Below are 27,084 nucleotides of genomic sequence, written 5' to 3'. Positions count from 1 at the left end.
TCAAAGTTCTTGATGTTCCGTATTGACTGACCTTTATGTCTTAAAGTAATGATGGACTGTCGTTTCTCTTTGCTTATTTGAGCTGTTCTTGTCATAATATGGACTTGGTCTTTTACCAATTGGGCTATCTTCTGTATACCCGCCTACCTTGGCTCAAACGCATTAAGAAGGAAAGAAATTCCACAAATTAACTTTTAAGAAGGCACACCTGTTAATTGAAATGCATTCCAGGTGACTACCTCATGAAGCTGGTTGAAAGAATGCCAAGAGTGTGCAAAGCTGTCATCAAGGCAAAGGGTGGCTACTTTGACGAGTATAAAATATAAAATATATTTGGATTTGTTTAACACTTTTTTTTTGGTTTCTACATGATTCCATATGTTATTTCATAGTTTTGATTTCTTCCCTATTATTCTACAATGTAGAAAATAGTAGGCCTGAAAATAAAGAAAAACCCTTGAATGAGTAGGTGTTCTAAAACTTTTGACCGGTAGTGTAGATGCATGTCGGATCATATGAAAAATAAATATTGGAAGATTGTTCTCTGGTGATTCATGTCGAACAAGGTTGCTTTCTATTGGATTCATGTGAACTGTTGAACTGCTTTTCAAGTTTTGCTGTGGAACTTTGAATTGTGTTGTTTGAAAACACAAAGACAAGTGACATTTTGTTTGTGGAGATAAGGAGAAGATCTTCAGCTATTTTGAATATGCGCACCACGGCACTCTACGCATCTTCCTTCCTCTCCTGCTCTACCAGCTGTGTTGAACGTTGTGTCCCACCCATGCAATGGAATAGACCGAATTGACACACAAGCTCTGCATGTGAACTGGAAACTGTGACTTCAAGTTGTAAGTGCCAATGGAGTGCGTTCATCAAGTTGAAACGTTGGAAGGTGTTTGCTGCATTTTCTTATGATATATATATTTTTTATGCTAACTGAATCATTGAAATAGAATGATTTCAAGAAGAGGAGAGACAAACTGGAAATGTGAATTCTGAGGGCTATGGACAAAGACAGAGGAGTGTTGCTGCAGCACATGAACACGTTCATTGAACTTCAATATTCAGTGCAGCAATTGTTTGAGGAGGGGTGGAAGCATGTTGATCTTTCTGACTGGTGTCTGCCTAGCTTGACCAAGTCAAGCAGAAGGGGTTTCTTCTATATCTCAAATGTAAGCTGAAGCTGAACATGCAGCTCTTTTGGCGCATGCTGCTGGCTTGAAGCAAAAACATGTATTGGAAAAGGAGCAAGTGGAATTGCAAGCAAGGAAAGAAAAGTTGGCAATGGCAACTGATATTGCAGCCATAACAGCAAAAGTCAAAGCATCGAAGAAACAAAGGAAAGGAGACACTGAAAGGAAACAAGGAAACAATCAAGGAAACAAATCACCCAGAACCGGCATCAGCTCAAAATCCAACCAGACCAAACCAACTCATACCACATCCACAACTCACCTTCCCTGTTCGTTTTCTCGGCTTTGGAGTCCAAGGAAGAGGTTCATGTCCAGATATGGAAATGTACTCAGACTCCCAAGGGGAAGACGACCATCTTGCACATCCGAGGTGAAGAAGAACAACAAGAAAGGAGATGGAGCTACAGAGAGAGAAAGAAGCAGAAACTTATTTGAGCAGTGCTCTGGTCTCACTGGAGACACCGCCTGGTCATACTGGGGCTGGTGACAGTCACACACACTCCAAGGTTAAAACCTCAAATTGTAAACAGTTGTTCACACACACTTTTCATCATACAGGAAGCTCTGACAGGGTTTGTGCAGAAGATTTGAAGAAGTCGTTGAACACTGGAGGAACACACTGTGGACCAGGAGAAACCGGTCAGCAGCACCACTGACACTGGCCTAAAACTCTGCAGAATGGAAGAAGTGGGAAGGACAGAGATGTAGCTCGTGGACATAGGATGTAACAGCCATGCTGTATTGGCCTCCATTACTGAGGCAGAAGGAACCAAGGATGTATCATTGGACAAAGAACACCCTCCCACTGACAGTGCCCTGGGAGTTCAAGGGTGCATGAAAAAGATGCTGGCAAGCAGTGTTGGTACCAGCAAAGAAACTTCAGATGTCAAGCAATGGAGTCAATGTAACATAAGTCTGACAGATGCTGTTTTACTGAATCCCAAAGCTCAGAGCATTGGTCTAGTCTTCCTCACAGGCGAAAGGGAATGACCTAGACCTTCAGTCGAACTCAATTTCACCTCATTTCACAAAGACATCTTTGAAAACTAAAAGAACCCACCTAAGCTGGGTATGGAAAGAAAAATAACTCAAAAAGCACAAACCAGGACAAAGAAAGCAGTTCAATGGAAACTGAAAGTGGAGAAAGAGGAAATGGCTAAAGAGAAGCAGGAATGTGAATGTCAGAAGAGACAGCTCCACATACAAGTCAAACCCTAAGCAAAAACAAGGAACGTCTTAGAATAAGAAAGAATGAACAATGAAAGATGGAACAGGAAGGTAATGCCAGAAGAACCAACAATCCTGTTACCAAAGAACACTTTTACTATAACTAAGAGTTGACTGGAAGACTTTAAGACACTGAACAACAACTACATGACTAACTGACCTGACACACCAGTTCGTCTGTTCCAGTCTTTCCCTTTCAGCTCAAGAACACACACACATACACTACTGGTCAAAAGTTTTAGAACACCTACTCATTCCAGGGTTTTTCTTTATTTTTACTATTTTCTACATTGTAGAATAATAGTGAAGACATCAAAACGATGAAATAACACATATGGAATCATGTAGTAACCAAAAAAGTGTTAAACAAATGAAAATATATTTTATATTGGCATTCTCTCAACCAGCTTCATGAGGTACTCACCTGGAATGCGTTTCAATTAACAGGTGTGCCTTAAGTTAATTTGTGGAATTTCTTTCCTTAATGCATTTGAGCCAATCAGTTGTGACAAGGTAGGGGGGGTATACAGAAGATAGCCCTATTTGGTAAAAGACCAAGTCCATATTATGGCAAAAACAGCTCAAATAAGCAAAGAGAAACAACAGTCCATCATTACTTCAAGACATGAAGGTCAGTCAATACGTAACATTTCAATAACTTTTTGAGAGTTTCTTCAAGTGCAGTCGCAAAAACCAAGTGCTATGATGAAACTGGCTCTCATGAGGACTGCCACAGGAATGGAAGACCCAGAGTTACCTCTGCTGCAGAGGATAAGTTCATTAGAGTTACCAGCCTCAGAAATTGCAGCCCAAATAAATGCTTCACAGAGTTCAAGTAACAGACACATCTCAACATCAACTGTTCAGAGGAGACTGCGTGAATCAGGCCTTCATGGTCGAATTGATGCATAGAAACCACTACTAAAGGACACCAATAAGAAACAAGAGCAATAGACATTAGACCGGTGGAAATTTGTCCTTTGGTCTGGATTCCAAATTTGAGATTTTTGGTTCCAACCGCCGTGTCTTTGTGAAATGCGGTTTGGGTGAACGGATGATCACCGCATGTGTATTTCCCACTGTAAAGCATGGAGGAGGAGGTGTTATGGTGTGGGTGTTCTTTGCTGGTGACACAGTCTGATTTTATTTAGAATTTAAGGCACACTTAGCCAGCATGGCTACCACAGCATTCTGCAGCGATACGCCATCCCATCTGGTTTGGGCTTAGTGGGACTATCATTTCTTTTTCAACAGGACAATGACCCAACACACCACCAGGCTGTGTAAGGGCTATTTGACCAAGACGGAGCGAGATGGAGTGCTGCATCAGATGATCTGGCCTCCACAATCCCCCGAACTCAACCAAATTGATATAGTTTGGGATGAGTCGGACCGCAGAGAAAGGAACAGCAGCCAACAAGTGCTCAGCATATGTGGGAATTCCTTCAAGACTGTTGGAAAAGCGTTCCAGGTGAAGCTGGTTGAGAGAATGCCAAGAGTGTGCAAAGCTGTCATCAAGGCAAAGGGTGGCTATTTGAAGAATCTCAAATATAAAATATTTGTTGATTTGTTTAACACTTTTTTGTTTACTACATGATTCCATGTTTTATTTCATAGTTTTGATGTCTTCACTATTCTACAATGTAGAAAATAGTAAAAATAAAGAAAAACCCTTGAATGAGTAGGTGTTCTAAAACGTTTGACCGGTAGTGTACCTTGCACCTGTTTTACATAAACATTGATCATACACATGTACACGAAGAGACACTCATGCACTCGTTCGTACATGAAGATCAATACATTCACTCGCATATGAAGAACTCACGAGAACTCAAGTATAATGTGTATAGTATGTCATTTTCTTTTGGCCTATTTATTCAAACTAAAGTTTGTAATGGTTTAGCGTCATGCTGTCACAATAATGGGGTCGGTGTTTAAGAACCATTTTGTATGTATAAAAGAAAATGTATAGGAATTGTTTGTTCTAGAGAAGCTGTTTATTTGTATGGAATATCCCTTTACTGCTATTGTGACACCTGGTGGCCACCTTTTGGGTTTACATGTAGGACAGCATTTAAGGGGTCATGGGTGAAGATGGTGTCGTGGATCGAGCCACACTGGAGTGGCCACAGTTCATAGAGATTGAGCGAGGTGAAGGAATCATGGAGAGGTCAGAGATAGCCAGATTTGTAAATTGGGCGAAGGAACAGAAGTTTGGTTTTGGAGAAATGCCATCAGTGTGTGCTCTGCAAGCAATGCAGCGCATCAAGAGCATAGTGAACGGATAGACGTGGTTATTGACCGTGAGGGAGAAGAAGAGCCGAGTGTGGTGGGAAGATGTGTGTTGAGGTAGAATGGCACCAGACATGATAAAAAATAATCTGGACCAGTAGGAGTGGAATTTTTGGAGAAAATGGACCCTTTCCTTTTTGCGGGTTAATTTGTGGTTTCGGGGTGGGTGAGAAAGGAGTTGGGTGCAGTTGAATCAGTGACAGTAACTGTAGTGGACTTGTTTGTGATATTTGTTTGTGTTTCTTCTGACCTTAGGGAGCAGGCGCTCCGTGTCACCCGACTTGGGGCAAGATCTGTTTCTTGCTTTGCTGTTAGGAACAGGGCACCATTGAAAGGAGTGATTTCTGGGGTAGCGTTAAGTGTGGAGTTGGAGTAATGGAAAATTCCTGGTGTTTGTGACGCCTTCCGTTTGGGGTGACGCAGACCCAGTGGGGAGCGTGGTGAAACAAAGGCGTCCTTTTGAGTTTTGAGTCAGAGACTACCAGACAATGTCATGCTAGTATTTATCAGTTATCCTGTAAGAGCTTTTGTTCAGTCGCCACTGTGCTGTTCAGGTGCAACGTTTATGGTCAGGTGGCAGCAGTGTTTAGGAGGGAGATTCCAAGATGTGGGAAGTGTGCATGAGGGCATGGGACAGAGGATTGTGTAGTTTTGGTGTGTAAAGTTGTGTCAACTGTAGGGGTGCTCATGTTGCTGGGGATCGGAAGTGTCCGGTGCGAGAGAGGCAGGTTGAAGTGGCGAGTAGTGTAGAGTCCGAGTAGTGCAGAAGGTGTCGTATGTTGAGGCAGTGAAGAAAATAGAGGAGGATGGGTTAAGGGTGAGGGATCCTGAGAGGATCCCAGTGAGTAGTAGATTTGTGCCAGCAGAGAGGGATAGGGCAATGAGTGATTTATGCTTCAGTAAGGTAGGCTTCTCAGCGTGCATAGCAATGGTCATCAACTTTACCGCAGAAATGGAATGTGTAGTATAAAAAAGTATACTGGATGAAATGTTGGGAACCATAAATTGTGTATGCACAATCCTGCTTTTGTCTATATGCTCATGAGCAGTTGGCAATTATTTTTTTTTGTGATTCAGTTGGAGCAAGTGATTTCTCTGACCCTTTTAGGCTCATCCACACCAGCAAGAACAGTAATTGGACATCATTAGGAAGAGGAACTTGGAGAGAGGGAGGGAGAGATGCATTTACAACTTTAATTTGTTGTAAATGCAAAAACCCACAAAGGCAGCCACCACACTAGTAGGATACTCTGGATACTGTTGCGCAACAGGATCTGTATACGTCTGGCAAAACTTAACATTACATAATAGGCATTACTCCAAGGTAGGCGAATAAGGTAACTAGAAAAAGTACATTTCCTGAAGAAAATGTGTACTTGCTTTAGCTGTCTTAAATAAATATGTTATTGCCTTTAGAAAGCACATTAATTATATTGTAACATATGTAGCTATATAAAATGTTAGAAAGTTCTTACCAGTGTTTTCCAAGGAAAGTGTTAAGTACTCAAAGTGAATTGCACTAGTTTGTGTTTTTTAGCTACATAGTTTAATTAACAAGGCAACTCTTGTAGGCATATGGTCTGTGTGGCCCTACATTCTAAAAAGGAGTGTATCCTACAGGCCTATAACATATTATTCACATTTCCCCATATGACATGTATGTTTTAAGGGGAGCATGACGTTCAGCGCCTGTGAAACGGAGGTAATAGCACATTGACTGCTCTCTGGATTCCCCTCCACTGAGATTGGATGCACCTCACCTCCATGACGACTATTTCCATGAGAGCTCCTCCCCACCCCATTGATATTATGGGCTCCCAGCGTCCACTGTGAGAGACATCTGAGGGGTTTCGGCAGCCCAAGTAACGGGTGTAGGGTGAAGTTGCCCCTTGACACCGATCTTGGGTCAGTTTAGCGTTTTATTGACTAATGTTTAAGGGTAGGATTGGGGGAAGGGAAGCTGATTCTAGATCTGTACCTAGGGAAAACTTCCCCCCTGGACAGAGTGGATGGGACTAGGGCCTCTATTTCTTATCCTTGTGAGACCAGTAGGTCACCCTAGTTGCTAAACTCATTATGAAATCCAGTGTATAAAACATTAGGAACACCTGCCGCGGTGGTGGAGTTTGGGTTTTAGAAGAGGTTACAACGGTCGGTGTGGGAAGTACCTAAAGAAAGAGCGCAGAGGAACACTCAATAATTCATTGTGCAGCCTTCACCAGCCTGTGCATAGACTACCGGAACAGATCGGAAAGAGTGGTAGGTATCCTATTCCTAAATAAATTATTTTATGCAAGCAGCGGATACCTACTGTAACAACAATCTCAGGCACAGCCCCGCTGACTGATTCCATAACAAAAATTAAACGTGATGATTATACTTTCTTTTTGACAGTCAAATAGACTGTAGGATAACTGCCGAAAACACGCATAGATTTTTTTCCATCTCTTGCGACAGGCTGCGATGTTCATGGCAGCATATGCTATATGGTGAGTGCTCTCGCTGTGTTGTGATATCTTGCATGGATGGGCCGATAGATAAAGATAACGCTACACTCGCTGAGCAATAGGGTGGCTACTGGCCCATGTTCATCAGCGGTTTTCACGACCCAAGAAATGTGGGAATGACACGTTTTTACTGGATCTAATTTGTATTTTATTTTATATTTTTCGGGGGTTTGAATGTTTGTTGTTGCGATAAGGGCTTTACAATGTAGCCACCACCACATACAAGGATGCAGCCCGGTGCACTGTGCTACAGTAGCCTATCACTGAGAAACTACACTACATGACCAAAAGTATGTGGACATCTGCTCGTCGAACATCTCATTCAAAAATCATGGGCATTAATATGGAGTTGGTCCCCCCTTTGCTGCTAACAGCATACACTCTTCTGGGAAGGCTTTCCACTAGATGTTGGATCATTGCTGCGGGGACTTGCTTCCATTCAGCCACAAGAGCATTAGGGAGGTCGGGCACTGATGTTGGGCGATTAGGCCTGTCTCGCAGTCGGCGTCCTAATTCATCCCAAACGTGTTCGATGGGGTTGAGGGCAGGGCTCTGTGCAGGCCAGTCAAGATCTTCCAAACTGATCTCGACAAACCATTTCTGTATGGACCTTGCTTTGTGCACGGGGGCATTGTCATGCTGAAACAGGGAAGGGCCTTCCCCAAACTGTTGCCAGAAAGTTGGAAGCACAGAATCGTCTAGAATGAACTAAGGGGCCTAGCCCGAACCATGAAAAACAGCCCCAGACCATTATTCCTCCTCCACCAAACTTTACAGTTGGCGCTATACATTGGGGCAGGTAGCGTTCTCCTGTCATCCGCCAAAAGCACATTCGTCCGTCGGACTGCCAGATGGTGAACCTTGATTCATCACTCCAGAGAATGTGTTTCCAGTGCTCCAGAATCCAATGGGGGCGAGCTTTACACCACTCCAGCAGACGCTTAGCATTGCGCATGGTGATCTTAGGCTTGTGTGCGGCTACGTGCTTCATTACTCGACAGTCCCGTTCTGTGAGCTTGTGTGGTCAACCACTTTGCGCCTGAGCCGTTGATGCTCCTACATGTTTCCAATTCACAATAACAGCACTTACAGTTGACCGAGGCAGCTCTAGCAGGGCAGAAATTTGACAAATTGACTTGTTGGAAAGGTGGCATCCTATGACGGTGCCACGTTGAAAGTCACAGAGCTCTTCAGTAAGACCATTCTACTGCCAATGTTTGTCTATGGAGATTGCCTGGCTGTGTGCTCAAGCAACAGGTGTGGCTGAAATAGCCGAATCCACTCATTTGAAGGGGTGTCCACTTACTGTTGTGTGTGTATGTGTGTATACAGTTGAAGTCGGAGGTTTACATGCACCTTAGCCAAATACATTTAAACTCAGTTTTTCACAATTCCTGACATTTTAATCCTAGTAAAAATTCCCTGTCTTAGGTCAGTTAGGATCACCACTTTATTTTAAGAATGTGAAATGTCAGAATAATAGTAGTGATTTATTTCAGCTTTTATTTATTTAATCACATTCCCAGTGGGTCAGAAATGTATATACACTCAATTAGTATTTGGTAGCATTGCCTTTAAATTGTTTAACTTAGGTCAAACGTTTCGGGTAGCCTTCCACAAGCTTCCCACAATAAGTTGTGTGAATATTGGCCCATTCCTCCTGACAGAACTGGTGTAACTGCGTCAGGTTTGTAGGCCTCCTTGCTCGCACATGCTTTTTCAGTTCTGCCCACAAATGTTCTATAGGATTGTGGTCAGGGCTTTGTGATGGCCACTCCAATACCTTGACTTTGTTGTCCTTAAGCCATTTTGCCACAACTTTGGAAGTATGCTTGGGGTCATTGTCCATTTGGAAGACCCATTTGCGACCAAGCTTTAACTTCCTGACTAATGTCTTGAGATGTTGCTTCAATATATCCACATAATTTTCCTTCCTCATGATGCCATCTGTTTTGTGAAGTGCACCAGTCCCTCCTGCAGCAAAGCACCCCCACAGCATGATGCTGCCACCCCCGTGCTTCACGGTTGGGATGGTGTTCTTCGGCTTGCAAGCTCCCTCTTTTTCTTCCAAACATAACGATGGTCATCAGACCAGAGGACATTTCTCCAAAAAGTACGATCTTTGTCCCCATGTGCAGTTTCAAACCGTAGTCTGGATTTTCGATGGCGGTTTTGGAGCAGTGGCTTCTTCCTTGCTGAGCGGCCTTTCATGTTATGTTGATATAGGACTTGTTTTACTGTGGATATAGATACTTTTGTACCGGTTTCCTCCAGCATCTTCACAAGGTCCTTTGCTGTTGTTCTGGGATTGATTTGCACTTTTCGCACCAATGTACGTACATTCATCTCTAGGAGACAGAACGCGTCTCCTTCCTGAGCGGTATGATGGCTGCGTGGTCCCATGGAGTTTATACTTGCGTACTATTGTTTGTACAGATGAACGTGGTACCTTCAGGCGTTTGGAAATTAATCCCAAAGGATGAACCAGACTTGTGGAGGTCTACATGTTTTTTTCTGAGGTCTTGGCTGATTTCTTTTGATTTTCCCATGATGTCAAGCAAAGAGGCACTGAGTTTGAAGGTAGGCCTTGAAATACATCCACAGGTACACCTCCAATTGACTCAAATGATGTCAATTAGCCTATCAGAAGCTTCTAAAGCCATGACATTTTCTGGAATTTTCCAAGCTGTTTAAAGGCACAGTCAACTTAGTGTATGTAAACGTCTGACCCACTGGAATTGTGATACAGTGAATTATAAGTGAAATAATCTGTCTGTAAACAATTGTTGGAAAAATGACTTGTGTCATGCACAAAGTAGATGTCCTAACCGACTTGGCAAAACTATAGTTTGTTAACAAGAAATTTGTGGAGTGGTTGAAAAACTAGTTTTAATGACTCCAACCTAAGTGTTTGTAAACTTCCGACTTCAACTGTGTGTGTGTGTGTGTATAAACTCAGCAAAAAAAGAAACGTCCCTTTTTCAGGACCCTGTCTTTCAAAGATAATTCGTAAAAATCTAAATAACTTCACAGATCTTCATTGTAAAGGGTTTAAACACTGTTTCCCATGCTTGTTCAATGAACCATAAACAATTAATGAACATGCACCTGTGGAACGGTCGTGAAGACACTAACAGCTTACAGACGGTAGGCAATTATGGTCACAGTTATGAAAACGTAGGCCTTTCTACTGACTCTGAAAAACATCAAAAGAAAGATGCCCACGTCCCCTGCTCATCTGCGTGAACGTGCCTTAGGCATGCTGCAAGGAGGCATGAGGACTGCAGATGTGGCCAGGGCAATAAATTGCAATGTTCGTACTGTGAGATGCCTAAGACAGCGCTACAGGGAGACAGGACGGACAGCTGATCGTCCTCACAGTGGCAGACCACGTGTAACAACACCTGCACAGGATCGGTACATCCGAAAATCACACCTGCGGGACAGGTACAGGATGGCAACAACAACTGCCCGACTTACACCAGGAACGCACAATCCCTCCATCAGTGCTCAGACTGTCTGCAATAGGCTGAGAGAGGCTGGACTGAGGGCTTGTAGGCCTGTTGTAAGGCAGGTCCCCATCAGACATCACCGGCAACAACGTTGCCTATGGGCACAAACCCACCGTCGCTGGACCAGACCGGACTGGCAAAAAATGCTCTTCACTGACGAGTCGCTGTTTTGTCTCACCAGGGGTGATGGTCGGATTCGCGTTTATCGTCAAAGGAATGAGCGTTACACCGAGGCCTGTACTCTGGAGCGGGATAGATTTGGAGGTGGAGGGTCCGTCATGGTCTGGGGAGGTGTGTCACAGCATCATCGGACTGAGCTTGTTGTCATTGCAGGCAATCTCAAGGCTGTGCGTTACAGGGAAGACATCCTCTTCCCTCGTGGTACCCTTCCTGCAGGCTCATCCTGACATGACCCTCCAGCATGACAATGCCACCAGCCATACTGCTCGTTCTGTGCATGATTTCCTGCAAGACAGGAATGTGAGTGTTCTGCCATGGCCAGCGACGAGCCCGGATCTCAATCCCATTGAGCACGTCTGGGACCTGTTTGATCGGAGGGTGAGGACTAGGGCCATTCCCCTTCAGAAATGTCCGGGAACTTGCAGGTGCCTTGGTGGAAGAGTGGGGTAACATCTCGCAGCAAGAACTGGCAAATCTAGTGCAGTCCATGAGGAGGAGATGCACTGCAGTACTTAATGCAGCTGGTGACCACACCAGATACTGACTGTTACTTTTGATTTTGACCCCCCCCCCTTTGTTCGGGAAATATTCAATTTCTGTTAGTCACGTCTGTGGAACTTGTTCAGTTTGTCTCAGTAGTTGAATCTTGTTATGTTCATACAAATATTTACACATGTTAAGTTTGCTGAAAATAAACGCAGTTGACAGTGAGAGGACGTTTATTTTTTTGCTTAGTTAAATGTGTGTGTTTATGTGTGTGTGTGTATATATTAATTTATTAATTTTCAGTTGCCTGTTATTCTATATGATATTTATTATAGTCATATTATAGGCTAATATTACAGTCCATTAAAAATATACTTATGTATATATGTATGTGTATATATGTATATTTTTTATGGCTATAATAAATATCATATTGAATAACAGGCAGACGAAATGTATCCCATATTTTCTGTCATAGGCCCACTAGTGTTTATTTCGCATAGATTACGACTACTTCTAGATCTACAGACTGGTTTATAAACATACAAATCAGTGGAGGCTGCTGAGGGGAAGATGGCTAATAATAATATCTGGAACTGTGCGAATGGAATGGCATCAAACCATGTGTTTGATGTATTTGATACCATTCCACTGATTCCGTTCCAGCCATTACCACGAGCCCGTCCTCCCCAATTAAGGTGCCACCAAACTCCTGTGATACAAAGACCTTAATGAACTTTGTAATAGGCCTATAGGCTTTATGCCTGTGTTACATTATGCCAAACGGACCGCAAGATTCCCAAACAGATATAATATTTGACTTAAACGTAATAATTTCAAACCTCCCTTACATTTGTATATAATCATATCTCTATTATGCGTGGGAATACTTTGTAACAGATTTCCAAAATGTTAAATAACTTGGAGCTGATTTGCTGGTGTTTTTACGTCCAACAATAAAAATAAAAATAAATGTTTTGCTCAGAAAACTTGGGGGGCCAAATAAAATCTCCAGCAGGCCAAATTTGGCCAACGGGCCGCCAGTTGGGGTACCCTGCTCTATACATTTTAATAGATCCAGTGTCAATAGGCCTATCTTTGTTTCCATGGAGGGAAATGCCTATTTTAAAATTGTGTTCTGATATTTGTACCCCAGTAATTGCCTAGTACACCTAGTTATAATTATATCTTACCATTTAAGTAATTGGAATGTTAAAAATAGTCATATTAGGTAAGTCGCTCTGGATAAGAGCGTCTGCTAAATGACTAAAATGTAAAATGTAAATGTAATTAGAATGTGGTGAGATATGTTGTTCTTCCACTAGGCTATGCTATGCAACAGAGGGGCTCTGACATCTCATATAAACATCAGGTAGACCTATACATAAACTATGCTGTGTGTTCCTTGCATCTATTGTATTAGGTAGGAATAAAATGACACCAAGTAGGAGTGCTGTGTCAAATGAGTGTGAATGGGAGGCTAAAAAAAGTGAATTGTGCGTTATCACCATGCAGTCCACATTTAAAATGTCTTCTTTTGTATTTCATGCATAACTTGCTTTATCTCCCCCCTCTGTCGCAGAAGCAGCAGGTGGTGATGGTGGCAAATAGCAGTATCCAGAGTCCAGAGGGAGGCAAGGCTGCAGCTCTAGCCACAGGCTGAGGGATTCCATGGACACTCATTAACTCAATGCCACAAAACCGGGATTGAGTGGGAAGTCTGGGAACATCGGCCAGCGGAGGACTGAATGGGCGGGTCACTAACTGACTGACAGACTGCTATGGAAGGAGCGGGATCCACTAGAATCTCTGTATGTAACTCTCAGCTCATTTCCCCAGGGGGAGTTGAGCTGGGATCGCTCGGCTAGGATTAGAGACCAGTGCAGAGAGTGCCTGCCTCTGCCATTCCATACTTCTATCTGTAGCAGGCACATTTGGGGCATTGCTATGGCAACGGGTGTAGAGTTGTCTCATCACTTGCTCTACTATCTCTGATATCTGCGGTAGATGGCACAAGCTTGACTACTGTACACGTTGTTATATTCTCTTCGTTCAACAGTGATACACTTGAAATTCTATGGAGCTTATTCCAGGAAAAACGTAATCGCAATCAAATCCATGCATGTTGATCTATGCTATTATAAAACACATTTCTATTTTAAGTAATAACCATTTTACAGATGGGATTATTTACTTATGTGTATGTATGACACTAGTTTATTTGCTTTATTTTCAAATCATGTACGTTCCTTTCTGATTTCTTGACCTCGTCATGCAATAACTGGTGGAGGTCACCTGAGCCATGGCCAAACAGGACTCCCTGCTGTTCCTCCATGGCTTTGACCTGGGGGGCCTCTTCATAGATCCCCGGCCCCTGGGCAGCGGGGCCACTGGTCTGGTTCTGTCCGCTGTGGACAAGCGCAGTGGTCAACGGGTGGCTGTGAAGAAGCTGGTGATGCGTGACGTGGTCAGCGTGAAGCACGCCCTGCGGGAGGTCAAGATCACACTGCGCCTGCAGCACGAGAACGTGGTGCGCGTGCACGAGGTGCTGGGCCCCTACGGCCGCCCACTTCATTGCGATCCAGCCCAGCAGAGCGCCCTGTACATCGTCCAGGAGTGCATGGAGACGGACCTAGCTCACCTGCTGGAGCAGGGGCCATTTCCTAGCGGGCACACCACTCTGCTCTTCTACCAGCTCCTTCGAGGCCTCAAGTTCATCCACTCAGCCAACGTGCTGCACCGTGACCTCAAACCAGCCAACATCTTCCTCAACACAGACCAGTTATTGCTCAAGATCGGCGACTTTGGCCTGGCCAGAATCGTTGACCCACACTACTCCCATAAGGTGAGACTATAGTTACAGTTGGCTGCCATTAGAAGGGAACAGATAGCTCTGGTCATTATTCATAAAGCCTCAGAGTAGGAGTTCTGGTCTAGGATCAGGTCCCCACTGTCTGTCGGATTCATTATTATCTGAAACGCAAAATTGGTCCTAGATCAGCACTCTAAATAGCTTCATGAATCAGGGCCCAGGGGTTTTTCCTAACCATGTGACCTGACCAGAAAAAGATCCTGGCCTTAGTCCTAGGGAAAACTCCTGGCTCAACATGTAAGGGGGAGCCATAAAAGACAACGATACCGCCGGCGGGTTTCTAGACACCAGGGATGTCTGCACTGAGAGGGAGATGATATCTGTATTAAGATAGGATTTCCCAGCCTAGACCTTTTGATGTAGCAGGAGAAACGAATAGTGCAGTGTCCTTTTTTACAGTGGGGCTTGTGTGAGTGACAGGCATGCCAAAACCAGGCTCGGATGCCCAGCAAAATATCTAGAAAAATATTCGTAGAATTCACTGCAGGTCTGTTTCAGCCAGTGCTGGAGTTGAGCAGGTGCTTTCCTTTTTCATTCCACTTCAATGACTGCTTTTAGCAATCAAACAAATACTTTTCATTGCTCCATTTGTTCGTATTGGAGGTTGCATCACAGAGCTCAAAGCTGGAAACAGCTGTGAGGATGTAAACTGAACAAAATTGGCACGCTCTTAAGTTTCATAAATGTACAGCATTTCCAAACGACACAGCATTCTACCCATATTAAGATGCCTCTTTGTGCATGTTTATGTGTGGTCGTGGTACATGTATGAACATATCCTTACACCAAGTCACATGCATCAAGTGTTGCCTTGTGGAGACTCTGATTCTTTGCTTTGCATAAATGGAAATGACTGCATTATCATCCGCTTATAGCTAGTGCTAGAGAAACGCTTTCATAACCTTAACCATATTAAGTTACACAGTAATCAAATTGAATGATTTCCCTGTCTGTTTTTTTGGGATAAGCTTCTGAGAGATTCATGTGACAATTTACTGCTCTATTGTACTGCTTTATTATTGTGGTGGAACGCCGTGTGTAACACTAGGAGCCCAGTGAGGGCCCAGTGAAAGGGGAGCTTTGTCCTGGCCGGTCCCAGACCCAGAGATCTGAGCTCGGGGCAGCATGTTGGTGTAGACAGGGGAAAGAGATGGATCAGGCTGTGAGCAAGAGTGTAGCCAGAATAACAATGGGCAGTGCTGTGCTCTGCGTGAAGTCGAACAAAAAATGTGTCTATGCTGCTCTTATGCAGTGGATTGTGCATAGTTGGTTCTGAGACAGGCCAGCTATAGAGTATTCTGTGTATCATCTACACCTCTGGCCTGGCCTCCCTCACTCATCAGAGTATGGGCGCAATGTGTTAGTGGCAACAGCTGATTTTGACTTCAGACCCTTAAGCCTTTGTCAGGTTAAAAATCAGGTTGAATGGATGCCAGAGTGAAAAGAAGGAATAACCCGTGACTATTCCTATTAGAAAGCAGGAAAATAACCTTGTATCTCTCTCCTCTGAATCAACACAGGCCTGTCAGAGGAGTTCAGTACTGAACATTCTGTTCCACTCAGAGAGAGAGAGTGAGGTAGCTAGGTACACACTAAGTACATGGCTATCTGGACTGAGGAGTAGCTATGTAAATAGACGTTGTTTGGACATGAGGGAACGAGGGCAGGCTGAATGGAACAGGAAGAGCAAGGTTGTGTCCCAAATGGCACCCTAATATCTACGTAGTGCCCTTAGGATCCTGGTCAAAGGTAATGCACTTTATAGGGAATAGGGTGTATTTTGGGACACAACCTTGCTCTCCCTGTTCCATTCAGCCTGCTCTCGTTCCCTCATGTTCGAACAGCGTCTTCACATACAGTGCTTTCAGAAAGTATTCAGACCCTTTGCTTTGAGACTCAAAATTGAGCTCAGGTGCATCCTGTTTCCATTGATCATCCTTGAGATGTTTCTAAAACTTGATTGGAGTCCACCTGTGGTAAATTCAATTGATTAGACATGATTTGGAAAGGCACACACCCGTCTATATAAGGTCCCACAGTTGACAGTGCATGTCAGAGTAAAACCAAGCCATGAGGTCGAAGAAATTGTCCGTAGAGCTCCGAATACAGGATTGTGTCGAGAGACTGATCTTGGGAAGGGTACCAAAACATTTCTGCAGCATTGAAGGTCCCCAAGAACACAGTGGCCTCCATCATTCTTAAATGGAAGAAGTTTGGAACCACCAAGACTCTTCCTGGAGCTGGTGGCCCGGCGAAACTAATTAATCGGGGGAGAAGGGCCTTGGTCAGGGAGGTGACCAAGAACCCGATGGTCACTCTGACAGAGCTCCAGAGTTAATCTGTGGAGATGGGAGAACCTTCCAGAAGGACAACCATCTCTGCAGCACTCCACCAATCAGGCCTTTATGGTAGAGTATCCAGACAGAAGCCACTCCTCAGTAAAAGGCACATGACAGCCCGCTTGGCGTTTTGCCAAAAGGCACCTAAAGACTCTCAGAACATGAGAAACAAGATTCTCTGGTCTGATGAAACCAAGATTGAACTCTTTGGCCTGCATGCCAAGCAGGTGGCGGCAGGTAGCTTAGTGGGTAGGAGCGTTGTGCCAGTAACCGAAAGGTCGCTGGTTCTAATCCCCGAGCCGACTAGGTGAAAAATCTGTTGATGTGCCCTTAAGCAAGGCACTTAACCCTAATTGCTCCTGTAAGTCACTCTGGATAAGAGCGTCTGCTAAATGACCCAAAAAACAAACAAACAAAAAAAGCAGCACGTCTGGAGGAAACCTGGCACCATCCCTACGTTGAAGCATGGTGGTGGCAGCATCATGCTGTAGGGATGTTTTCAGCGGCATGGACTGGGAGACTAGTCAGGCTCGAGGGAAAGATGAACGAAGCAAAGTACAGAGAGATCCTTGATGAAAACCTGCTCCAGAGTGCTCAGGACCACAGACTGGGGCGAAGGTTCACCTTCCAACAGGACAACGACCCTAAGCACACAGCCAAGACAACGCAGGAGTGGCTTCGGGACAAGTCTCTGAATGTCCTTGAGTGGTCCAGCCAGAGCCCGGACTTGAACCAGATCGAACATCTCTGGAGAGACCGGAAAATAGCTGTGCAGCGACGCTCCCCATCCAACCTGACAGAGCTTGAGAGGATCTGCAGAGAAGAATGGGAGAAACTCCCCAAATACAGGCGTGCCAAACTTGTAGCGTCATACCCAAGAAGACTCAAGGCTGTAATCGCTGCCAAAAGTGCTTCAACAAAGTACTGAGTAAAGGGTCTGAATACTTAGGTAAATGTGATATTTCAGTTTTTTATATTTAATAAATTTGCAAATATTTCTAAAAACCTCTGTTTGCTTTATCATTATAGGGTATTGTGTGTAGATTGATGACAATTTTTTTAAATTCAAATTTAGAATAAGGCTGTAACGTAACAAAAATTGGAAATAGTCTAGGGGTCTGAATACTTTCCAAATGCACTGTAGCTACTCAGTCCAGACAGTTATGAACTCCTCTGACAGGCCTGTGTTGATTGTGGAGAGATATATGATATATGAGATAGGATCGGATCTGCGTCCTAAATTGCATCGGATCTGCGTCCCTATTCCCTTTTGTTAGGTTCTAAACAAACTCAAACGGATGACTTAGAAAAACTCAAACCCAAGTGTATTTCCCCCTGGGTCAAACAGCTGCAAAGACAAAGACGTTCACACAAGCACATATATTTATACCCTCCTACTAGGCGGAGTCAACTCCTTGCACATCTAGACAGCCAATACATCTGTTGCTAGTCAGGAACTTAATTGGTTCCTCTCATTGGTGTAGCCTACTGCTAGAACCTTCATGGGCGTGGAAATAAATGTGTGTGTGACAAGACTGACTGTTCCTCCTCACTTCATCTGACCTGACCTCGGGGCGAATACCTCACTCCTCCCTACTCCACGGCTGTCCTACCTTATCAGTGACTGAAACCAGACTGTTGCCCTTTGCCCTTTGCCCCCCTCCTTAGGAGCCGTGAGATTATATTTACATTTACATTTTAGTCATTTAGCAGACGCTCTTGTCGACCCATGGGGCGGCGCACAATTGGCCCAGCGTCGTCCAGGGTAGGGGAGGGAATGGCCGGCAGGGATGTAGCTCAGTTGGTAGAGCATGGCGTTTGCAACGCCAGGGTTGTGGGTTCGTTTCCCACGGGGGGTATAAAAAAATAATGTATGCAATTAGTGAGTGCATACATTTTCATACTGGCCCCCCGTGGGAAACGAACCCACAACCCTGGCGTTGCAAGCGCCATGCTCTACCAACTGAGCTACAGGGGACTGTACCAGATTTAACAATACAATTTTAACACAATGTAAACTTTCTGCACTCTCCCTTCCTCACTCAGTAACTTTCCATATACCTAGTTCTTATCCACCCGCCATTGACCCCAACATATACATTCATTATGCATGTATAGTAATCAATAAGTTCTAATATGTTAACATTAATACGTTTATTTCAAGATAGAATCCAACATCTTTATAGTGCACTAGTGCAGCACAACGATTCAGAAGTAATGTGCCAAATAGGGATTAGTGTGTCATTTCCGCAACCACAGCATCTCCGGTTCTCCCTATGCCACGCTTTCTTAGAGAGAGGCTGACAGGCCAATGCTCACCACTGCTGCTGGGATAGTCCTTGCTTGGTAAATGGCAAGTGGTGAGGGGTTTATGGGAGGATGCATGATAGTGCCACCATTAAGAATATTTCATCCTGAATTTAAAGTTGCAAAGAACTTAGCAGCAGACACAACGACGAAAAGACGTCAGGGATTTGTCATCAACCTCCGATGTGGAGAGGAATTTGACAGGCCGTTTTGAATTGTTCATATCGTTTCAGTTGACCTGTGAGTGTGCCGCTGCGCTCGTGAAAGCGTGAGGCAGAGGGTTGTCAGGTTTCCATAAGCATTACGTCTGTTGTCATAATCCGTGCCAATCTCTCATCAATGGTGCTATACAATTATTTTGCCAGTTTTATCATAATGACAGATGCTTTGATTTGAAGTGCTAACAACGCCTAACAACATTTCGTTACTGTCAAATATAGACATTGGATGTGTCCCAAATAGCATCATATTCCCTATTAAATGAACTACTTTTCACCAGGGCCCATAGCGACGCAACAATACACAAAGACCTATCATTGTAAATCTGACTTAGCTTTTGGAACCATCAGTGACTGACTAAACTGTGCTTTTGGACAGTAAGCAGAGATTTGACAGATTGCTTATTCAGAGAGGAGGGGCTGCAGCAAAGGTGACAGGAGGCCTAACTGAATCTCTCCACCTGCTGAGCTAACCCTATTAAATTATTAATCACCTGGAGAGTGGGAGGAGGTGAGAAAGGTTCGTGGGTACCGGAAAAGTTACCACAAGGATAGTAAAACAAGGAACATTTGCCACGAGTACAAAGGCTATTTTAGGGTAGGGGTTAGGGAAAATAGGATTTTTAATGGAAATTAATTTTAAGTCCCCACAATGATAGTAAAGCATATGCTGTTTGTGGGTGTAATGGATGTTATAAATAAAAAAAGAGGCGATAAAGTGGTCTAGTCGTGCTGCTCTAACGAGATGAAGCCAGTGTGTCACTAGGCAGAATAGTGTTAGAGGACCACTTCAAAGGAGGAAGGTGCAGTAATTGGGTAATAAATTATGACAAATGCTTTTTCTCTGACCTTCTGTTCCACCATACTTAGATATGTCTCGAACCATTGTAACTGACATGAAGAAGAATACTGTCTTCTATAGCCTACCCGTAAAATGTGAGCGTGAAGAGTTGGGGGCAGCTGTAAAACAGCCCTCAAGATATCTTAGCAAAAGAGCCATGAAAATGTACAAAGGTAGAGAACCTTCTACATATTCATTTACTCATCATGCTTACCTTGTGTGTGCTGTTGTCTGTGTGTACTGGCCAGGGCTACCTGTCAGAGGGCTTGGTGACTAAATGGTATCGGTCTCCACACCTGTTGCTCTCTCCCAACAACTACACCAAGGCCATTGATATGTGGGCAGCTGGCTGCATCCTCGCAGAGATGCTAACAGGACGCATGCTCTTTGCAGGTAAGAGGTCTATTGAGGTAGAGAGGTGTAGATATGAATGTGATTTGAGAGATCTAGATTGAATGATTCATGATTCAGATAAACTAAGGGTAGTGCCCATTTTTTGTTTTTATGCTGTTGGGCAGTACAGTCTATTTGTCTGTCCAGCATATTTTTGATGTTGTGAAGAGATGGTATACTTTGTTTACCGGGATGTTTGTTTTTTAGCATAATACAGAAATTGCCATTTGTCTGTCCTCTATCCAACCTGCTTAACAGTGTCTATAAGAGTAATTATTAGAAGCAAAATGATCCAGGATATGGGTGTCTCCCAAATGGCACCCTACTTCCTATGTAGTGCATTAATTTCTTACCAGGGCCCATAGGCCTTTGGTCAAAAGTAGTGCACTATAGGGAATAGGGTGCCATTTGGTACAGAGTTGAGCTTTGATGTTGTCTCGCAGTGCCAGTGTCATTATAGCTCCCCCTGCTGTTAAGATTACACTGGCTGAACTCGAAAGAAAAACAGATCATTTGGAGACTTGAACAGAGACTCACATTATATAAGCATTTTAAGATAGTTTCTTTAGGCTTTCGGTGTCATTCTTTAATAATAATTTGGTCATGTACAGATACTTTTATCCAGACTAATTATTCAGTATGTGTTCCATGACCTTGTCAGTAGCTCGTTAGTCATGTGTTCAGCTTTTCTTTTCCCAGTAGCATGCTCCAACCATCTTAATACCAGTCTTTAAAAATACTTCTACTTCTAAGTTAGCCTCAAATTTTCAACACTAGCCTTAAACAATTTCTAAACTTCTTCCACTACCACAAAAGTACTTTTGGACAGCTAAAGCAAGGCACATCATTTTTCTTCATGGAAATGACCTTTTTCTAGTTTTGGAATCATGATTCGATTTAAATGCTTCTTTACTCCTGGTACTCTGTCTTCCTGCCTGGTTCCTCGTGGCTGCTCTGCAGGAGCCCATGAACTGGAGCAGATGCAGCTGATCCTGGACACGGTGCCTGTGTTGAGGGAAGAGGACCGCCTGGACCTCCTGCAGGTCATGCCCTCCTACATCAGCCATGGCTGGAAGGTCAAGAGGTCATTTAGGGAGCTGTTCCCTGAGGTGGATTCGGATGGTGAGCGGGATGGAGGGTGGAGGAACTGTTTTTCTGTTGGATTTTGTCCCTGCTAAAAATCATGAACACACGTGTGTCTAACTAACTTGTTGCCTACTATTCCTAGAAAAATATGTTCCTGATGCGATATGGCATTACTTGCAGCCAGGTATGCACATCATTTGAAACCCTTTTCTGTTCTCCTTTCCCGTCTCTTTGTCCACTAGCCATTGATTTTCTGGAGCGTATCTTGACCTTTAACCCCATGGACCGGCTGACGGCAGAGGAGGCCCTGTCCCATCCCTTCCTGCAGCAGTACTCATTTCCTCAGGACGAGCCCATGTCGCCCCAGCCCTTCCACATAGAGGACGAGCTGGATGATAGCCTGGTCACGGAGCCTGGCCACAGTCACAGCCAGGCCTTTAGCTCTCACTGGGACAGGTGTGTGTCTAGCCTGGTCCCAGATCTGTTTTTATTTTATTTCACCTTTATTTAACCAGGTAAGCCAGTTGAGAACAAGTTCAAGGAGTTGACATGATAGCGCAAACAGATCTGGGACTAGGCTAGTGTGTGTCAGCCATAGAGATACATCTATATAGTACTATGTCATTCATTTCTATTTAATTCTATGGCGTCAGCTAAACTTAACACAGAGACACACACACAGCAGCAAACACACTTAGTGAATAATAACAGCAACGCAACAGAAAGAGATTATGAAATGAACTGTGACATGCTGTGCACAATAAATATAGCAAAGAAAAGTTTAAATAAAGTTGAGTAAGATGTAGCCAAATAAAATGTTGCGTGGATGTTATATATAGAAGCTAATTCATTCTACTCTTAATTAAATATCCTGGTAGACACTTCACCTGCATGCCACTGTTGCCCTCTTAACAGCCAAGTTGTTTATTCTGTCATAGTACACTGAACAAAAATATAAACGCAACCTGCAACAATTTCAACGATTTTACTGAGTTACAGTTCATATAAGGAAATCAGTCAATTGAAATAAATTCAGTAGGCCATAATCTATGGATTTCACATGACTGTGAATAGAGATATGCATCTGTTGGTCACAAATACTTTTACAAAAAAGAGGGGCGTGGATCAGAAAACCAGTCAGTATCTGGTGTGACCAACATTTGCCTCTTGCAGTCCGACACATCTCCTTCGCATAGAGTTGATCAGGCTGTTGATTTTGGCCTGTGGAATGTTGTCCCACTCCTCTTCAATGGCTGTGTGAAGTTGCTGGATATTGGCGGGAACTGGAACACGCTGTCGTACACGTCGATCCAAAGCATCCCAAACATGCTCAATGGGTGAAATGTCTGGTGAGTATGCAGGCCATGGAAGAACTGCTCGTCCACACGACGCCATACACGGTCTGCAATCTGCCCGCTACAGTTGAATCTGGGATTCATCCGTGAAGAGCACACTCGTCCAACATGCCAGTGGCCATCGAAGGTGCCCATTTGCCCACTGAAGGCGGTTACGACGCCGAACTGCAGCCAGGTCAAGACCCTGGTGAGGACGACAAGCACACAGACGAGCTTCCCTGAGACGGTTTCTGACCGTTTGTGCAGAAATTCTTTGGTTGTGCAAACCCACAGTTTCATCAGCTGTCCGGGTGGCTGGTCTCAGACAATCCCGCAGGTAAAGAAGCCGGATGTGAAGGTCCTGGGCTGGCGTGGTTATACGTGGTCTGTGGTTGTGAGGCCGGTTGGACGCACTGCCAAATTCTCTAAAACGATGTTGGAGGCGGCTCATGGTAGAGAAATTAACATTAAATTATCTTGCAACACCTCTGGTGGACATTCCCGCAGTCAGCATGCCAATTGCACGCTCCCTCAATGATCATGCTGTTTAATCAGCTTCTTGATATGCCACACTTGTCAAGTGGATAGATTAACTTGACAAAGGAGAAATGCTCACTAACAGGGATGTAAAGACATTTGTGCATAACATTTGAGAGAAATAAGCTTAAGCAAAACATTTCTGGGATCTTTTATTTCAACTCATGAAACAATGGACCAACACTTTACATGTTGCGTTTATATTTTTGTTCAATATAAGTTGCAGTGTCTACCAGGTGATTTCAGTTTCTTATTCTTTCTTCATTCATAGTGTGTGTGTGTGTGTGTGTGTGTGTGTGTGTGTGTGTGTGTGTGTGTGTGTGTGTGTGTGTGTGTGTGTGTGTGTGTGTGTGTGTGTGTGTGTGTGTGTGTGTGTGTGTGTGTGTGTGTACGTGTATGTAGAAAATGTAACGGGTATAAAGACACATATTTTCTTCACAACAATAGACTGAAATGGCAACTTAGATGTTTCATTGACAAGCCCTTTGTTTCCACTGAGCAGGAATGAGACCAGCCTGTCATCAGACTTGTGCTGGCAGCAGCAGGGTGGATGTCAGTGCATGCCTGGGGTCTCGGAGGTGGGCGGCCCAGAAGAGCAGGAGGTCCTGAGGGATCCTAAGGCAGGCTCTAACCCCTTGTTGGAAGAGGCCCAGGTGGACCCTCGCAAGTATTCCAACAGCAGCTCCGCCGAGCGCTTCCTGGACCACTCCCACTCCTCTCTGGAGCGTGCTTGTGGGAGCGGGGCCTACACTGAGATGGACTGTGGCCGCTCCTGTGACTACAAAGTGGGCTCTCCTTCCTATCTAGATAAGATCGCGTGGAGGGAAGACAAGCCGCAGCACTACTCCGAGCCCAAACTGATCCTGGACCTGTCTCACTGGAAGAGGAACAGCCAGCTGCCGGTGCCTGAGCCTAGAGGGGCCAATGTGGAGGAGCTGCCTGTAAAGGAGTCGCCTGAGGACCTATTCCAGGAGATCTCTCGCTGGGTGGAGAGCACTCAGTCTCGCCTCCACTCCCCCAGCCTGCCCCAGGAACCCCTGCCCTACCCCAGCTCACCCCCGCTGCCCCTCTCTCCTACTTCCCTCCCCGCCCCCCTCTTCCACTGCTGTTCGCCGGTCATACGGCCGTCAGCTGGACTGGACGAGGACGAAACACTCAGCCCACCTGCCTCGTCCCGCTCCCCTCCCTCATCTCCTCCGTCAATGTCACCGCCGATTCCTTCGTCGATCCATGAGCGCCTCCAGATGCTTCCCTCCAGGGGGCAAGGGGGCCCGTTTGACCTGGATGTGTTCATCACTCGAGCCCTGAAGCTGTGTGGTCAGAGTGAGGACCTGGGTGGAAACCCAGACGGGGCCAAACAGGCCAACATCAATGGCGTATCCAGGCTCCCAGAGCGCAGGTCATCCCCAAGTCAGACTCCCAACTCCTGAAAGGATGGGTCCAAGGAAACGCAGAGAGCACTGGTAGACTGAATAGTGAAAGATTGTAGAAAAAGGGAAGTTGCACATGATTTAATGGGTAAAATAGTTTTTTATTTACCCATAAATCATTGGGGTGTGCAACTGTCTTTACTTGTTCGTTTTACAGTATCTAACCGAAAGGTTATGTAATAGGCCTATGTTGCATAAAAGCAGCGATCGTACTCATTACAAGAATGCCTGCAAATGATCAACATTTGGTTGGAGAGAGGAATTCCCAGGTATTCCATAGCAGAATAGGTTGAAGTGAACGCAACCAGCTATATTTATTTAAATGTCTGTTGAAATTACTCTTTTAAACATAACCCTTTCGTTAAGATATCTTCAGAATGTGAGTAGCTATACAGTAGGTCTTCCTGCAGCAAATAGCTATTTAGAATGATACAAATATCTTCCATTTAGTGGGAAGTATTTCCTATAAAGAAAGATGTGTATTTATAGATACACATCATAGCATAATAACAGTTATCGCTGGTCCAGGGCGTTAGTGTGCGTTCCTACACTAAGGAACGTGTTAGTGGAGGAACGCTCACTAATGACCTGGACCAGAGCTAAAGAACAGATAAAGGGAGATGGCCCCTGGGAATCCTAGAATGATGTTGATCCTTTTCAACGTTTTACTGTGAACTCTGCTGCTGAGCTTTCCAACAGTATGCCTTGTAAAATTGTATACATTGAACTACTGTTTCTTGCAGCATCTTCCAGATGCATGTAATTGTTTGTTGACAGTTTAAGGTACAGCTTTTGTGGATTTTTGTTTGTTATTATTTAGCTGAAAAGGAGTTCTCACGGTAATACAGTAAGATATCTCTGTCTAGCTTCTGCACACTCACGTTCTCATCACAGGGAGATATCAACAGAACAGTGACAACACTGTAGTCAGCCTATAGCTGATTATCGTCACCAAGCTGACATCAGAAAGCCTTCGGAGTAGTCATGCACAAGGACCAACAGCTAAAAGGTCACACACTCCTCATCAAGCACTCTACACTCCTTGGCTGCGTCCCAAACTGCACCCTATTATTCCCTTTTCACCAAAGCCCTTTGGGGGTGAAAGGCCCATTAGTCAAAAATGTGATTGTCCTGTGTTTTTATATATATTTCTACAATATGAGGTTGCAATAATATTGTGAAATTGATGATGCCCTTTTAGTGTAAGAGCAGTTTGAAAAGACCGCCTGAAATGTGCCTGTTTTGGTGGGCTGGAGTTTTGGCCTTTCCATGGTGACGTCACCATGAGGTAAATTAGTTAATAGACCAATAAGAAAGAGTTCCAAACCTCTCTGCCAATAACAGCTTGATTTCAGTTTTCCCCTCCCCACTCCCAGACAGTCTAGCGGAATTCTTGCTAAGAAGCTATCTTTGTTGATTTTTGACAATTTTTAATTGAAAACAATCACAGTAAGGTACTTCATTGTTACCCATAAGTGATTTGATATTGAGATAAAAATGGCTCCATTGGACCTTTTTTAAGGTTCCAATTGGGGGACAGCCCTTGTCTCCTGCTTTTACCATCGTTCCTACTAGTCAATTACAGCTAAAGTTCCAGAATGGTTGGAATTCATAATGATATTATACTCCTGAGTCATGAGCAATTAATCATTGCACAATATCACGTGACATTATAAAGGGGACACAATAAGCTAGCATAGTCAATTCTGGGAATTGCAGGGTGCAAACTGTTTTCAGAGCAGTGCAATGTCATTTTAACATACAAAAAGCACATCGGACAGACACTGCCAGGGACCAGGTTCTTAAAGGCCAATTAGGCTTCATGTGCAGTTTCAGATGCTATCTGGGCCAGTCCATGTTATTTTATTGGTAAAAAAGGAGTCTGTAATAATATCAGAAATATCTTATTAGATCCAATGTGCTTGTTGAGACAGAATTATGTTCCTTTTAGTCTGGGAGTCAGGTTATGAATGTGCCTCAGAATAGGCCTACAGCTCAATGCTTCCAGCTCACTGAATGTAATAGCTTGATCCTTGATGAAAACTGTCAAATGATTTTAACTATATAAATTGTGGACCATCTTAACTTGAGGGTGGTCTGCTTGTATCACATATGGTAGAATCTGCAGCTTTCAAAGCAGAAATCAATTTGCACTATCCCTTTCGCAGTTCCTCTTTTGCTGATCAACTAAAAATAAAAGTTTACTAAACATTTTGTGTAGGATGTTTTTTTTAAATTCCCTTTTCCTCAGACTGCTGATATCAACATACAGTGGGGAGAACAAGTATTTGATACACTGCCGATTTTGCAGGTTTTCCTACTTACAA

General features: G+C 44.1%; 1 protein-coding gene across 1 annotated transcript; it reads left to right on the top strand.

The window, feature by feature from the left end:
* Positions 1 to 6,568: 6,568 nt before the first annotated feature.
* mapk4 (mitogen-activated protein kinase 4) lies at positions 6,569 to 26,966 on the top strand. Its single transcript, XM_041904504.2, has 6 exons — positions 6,569 to 6,974; positions 12,983 to 14,245; positions 20,226 to 20,370; positions 21,331 to 21,492; positions 21,699 to 21,912; positions 23,830 to 26,966. Exons 2-6 carry the CDS (start codon positions 13,703 to 13,705, stop codon positions 24,755 to 24,757), a joined length of 1,992 nt encoding a protein of 663 aa, XP_041760438.1. The 5' UTR covers positions 6,569 to 6,974; positions 12,983 to 13,702; the 3' UTR covers positions 24,758 to 26,966.
* Positions 26,967 to 27,084: the final 118 nt, after the last annotated feature.

Source organism: Coregonus clupeaformis, chromosome 18, assembly GCF_020615455.1.
Source record: "Coregonus clupeaformis isolate EN_2021a chromosome 18, ASM2061545v1, whole genome shotgun sequence".
Lineage (NCBI taxonomy): Eukaryota > Metazoa > Chordata > Actinopteri > Salmoniformes > Salmonidae > Coregonus > Coregonus clupeaformis.
The sequence above is the reverse complement of the archived record's forward strand: the minus strand, read 5'-3'. Positions and strand labels throughout refer to the sequence as shown.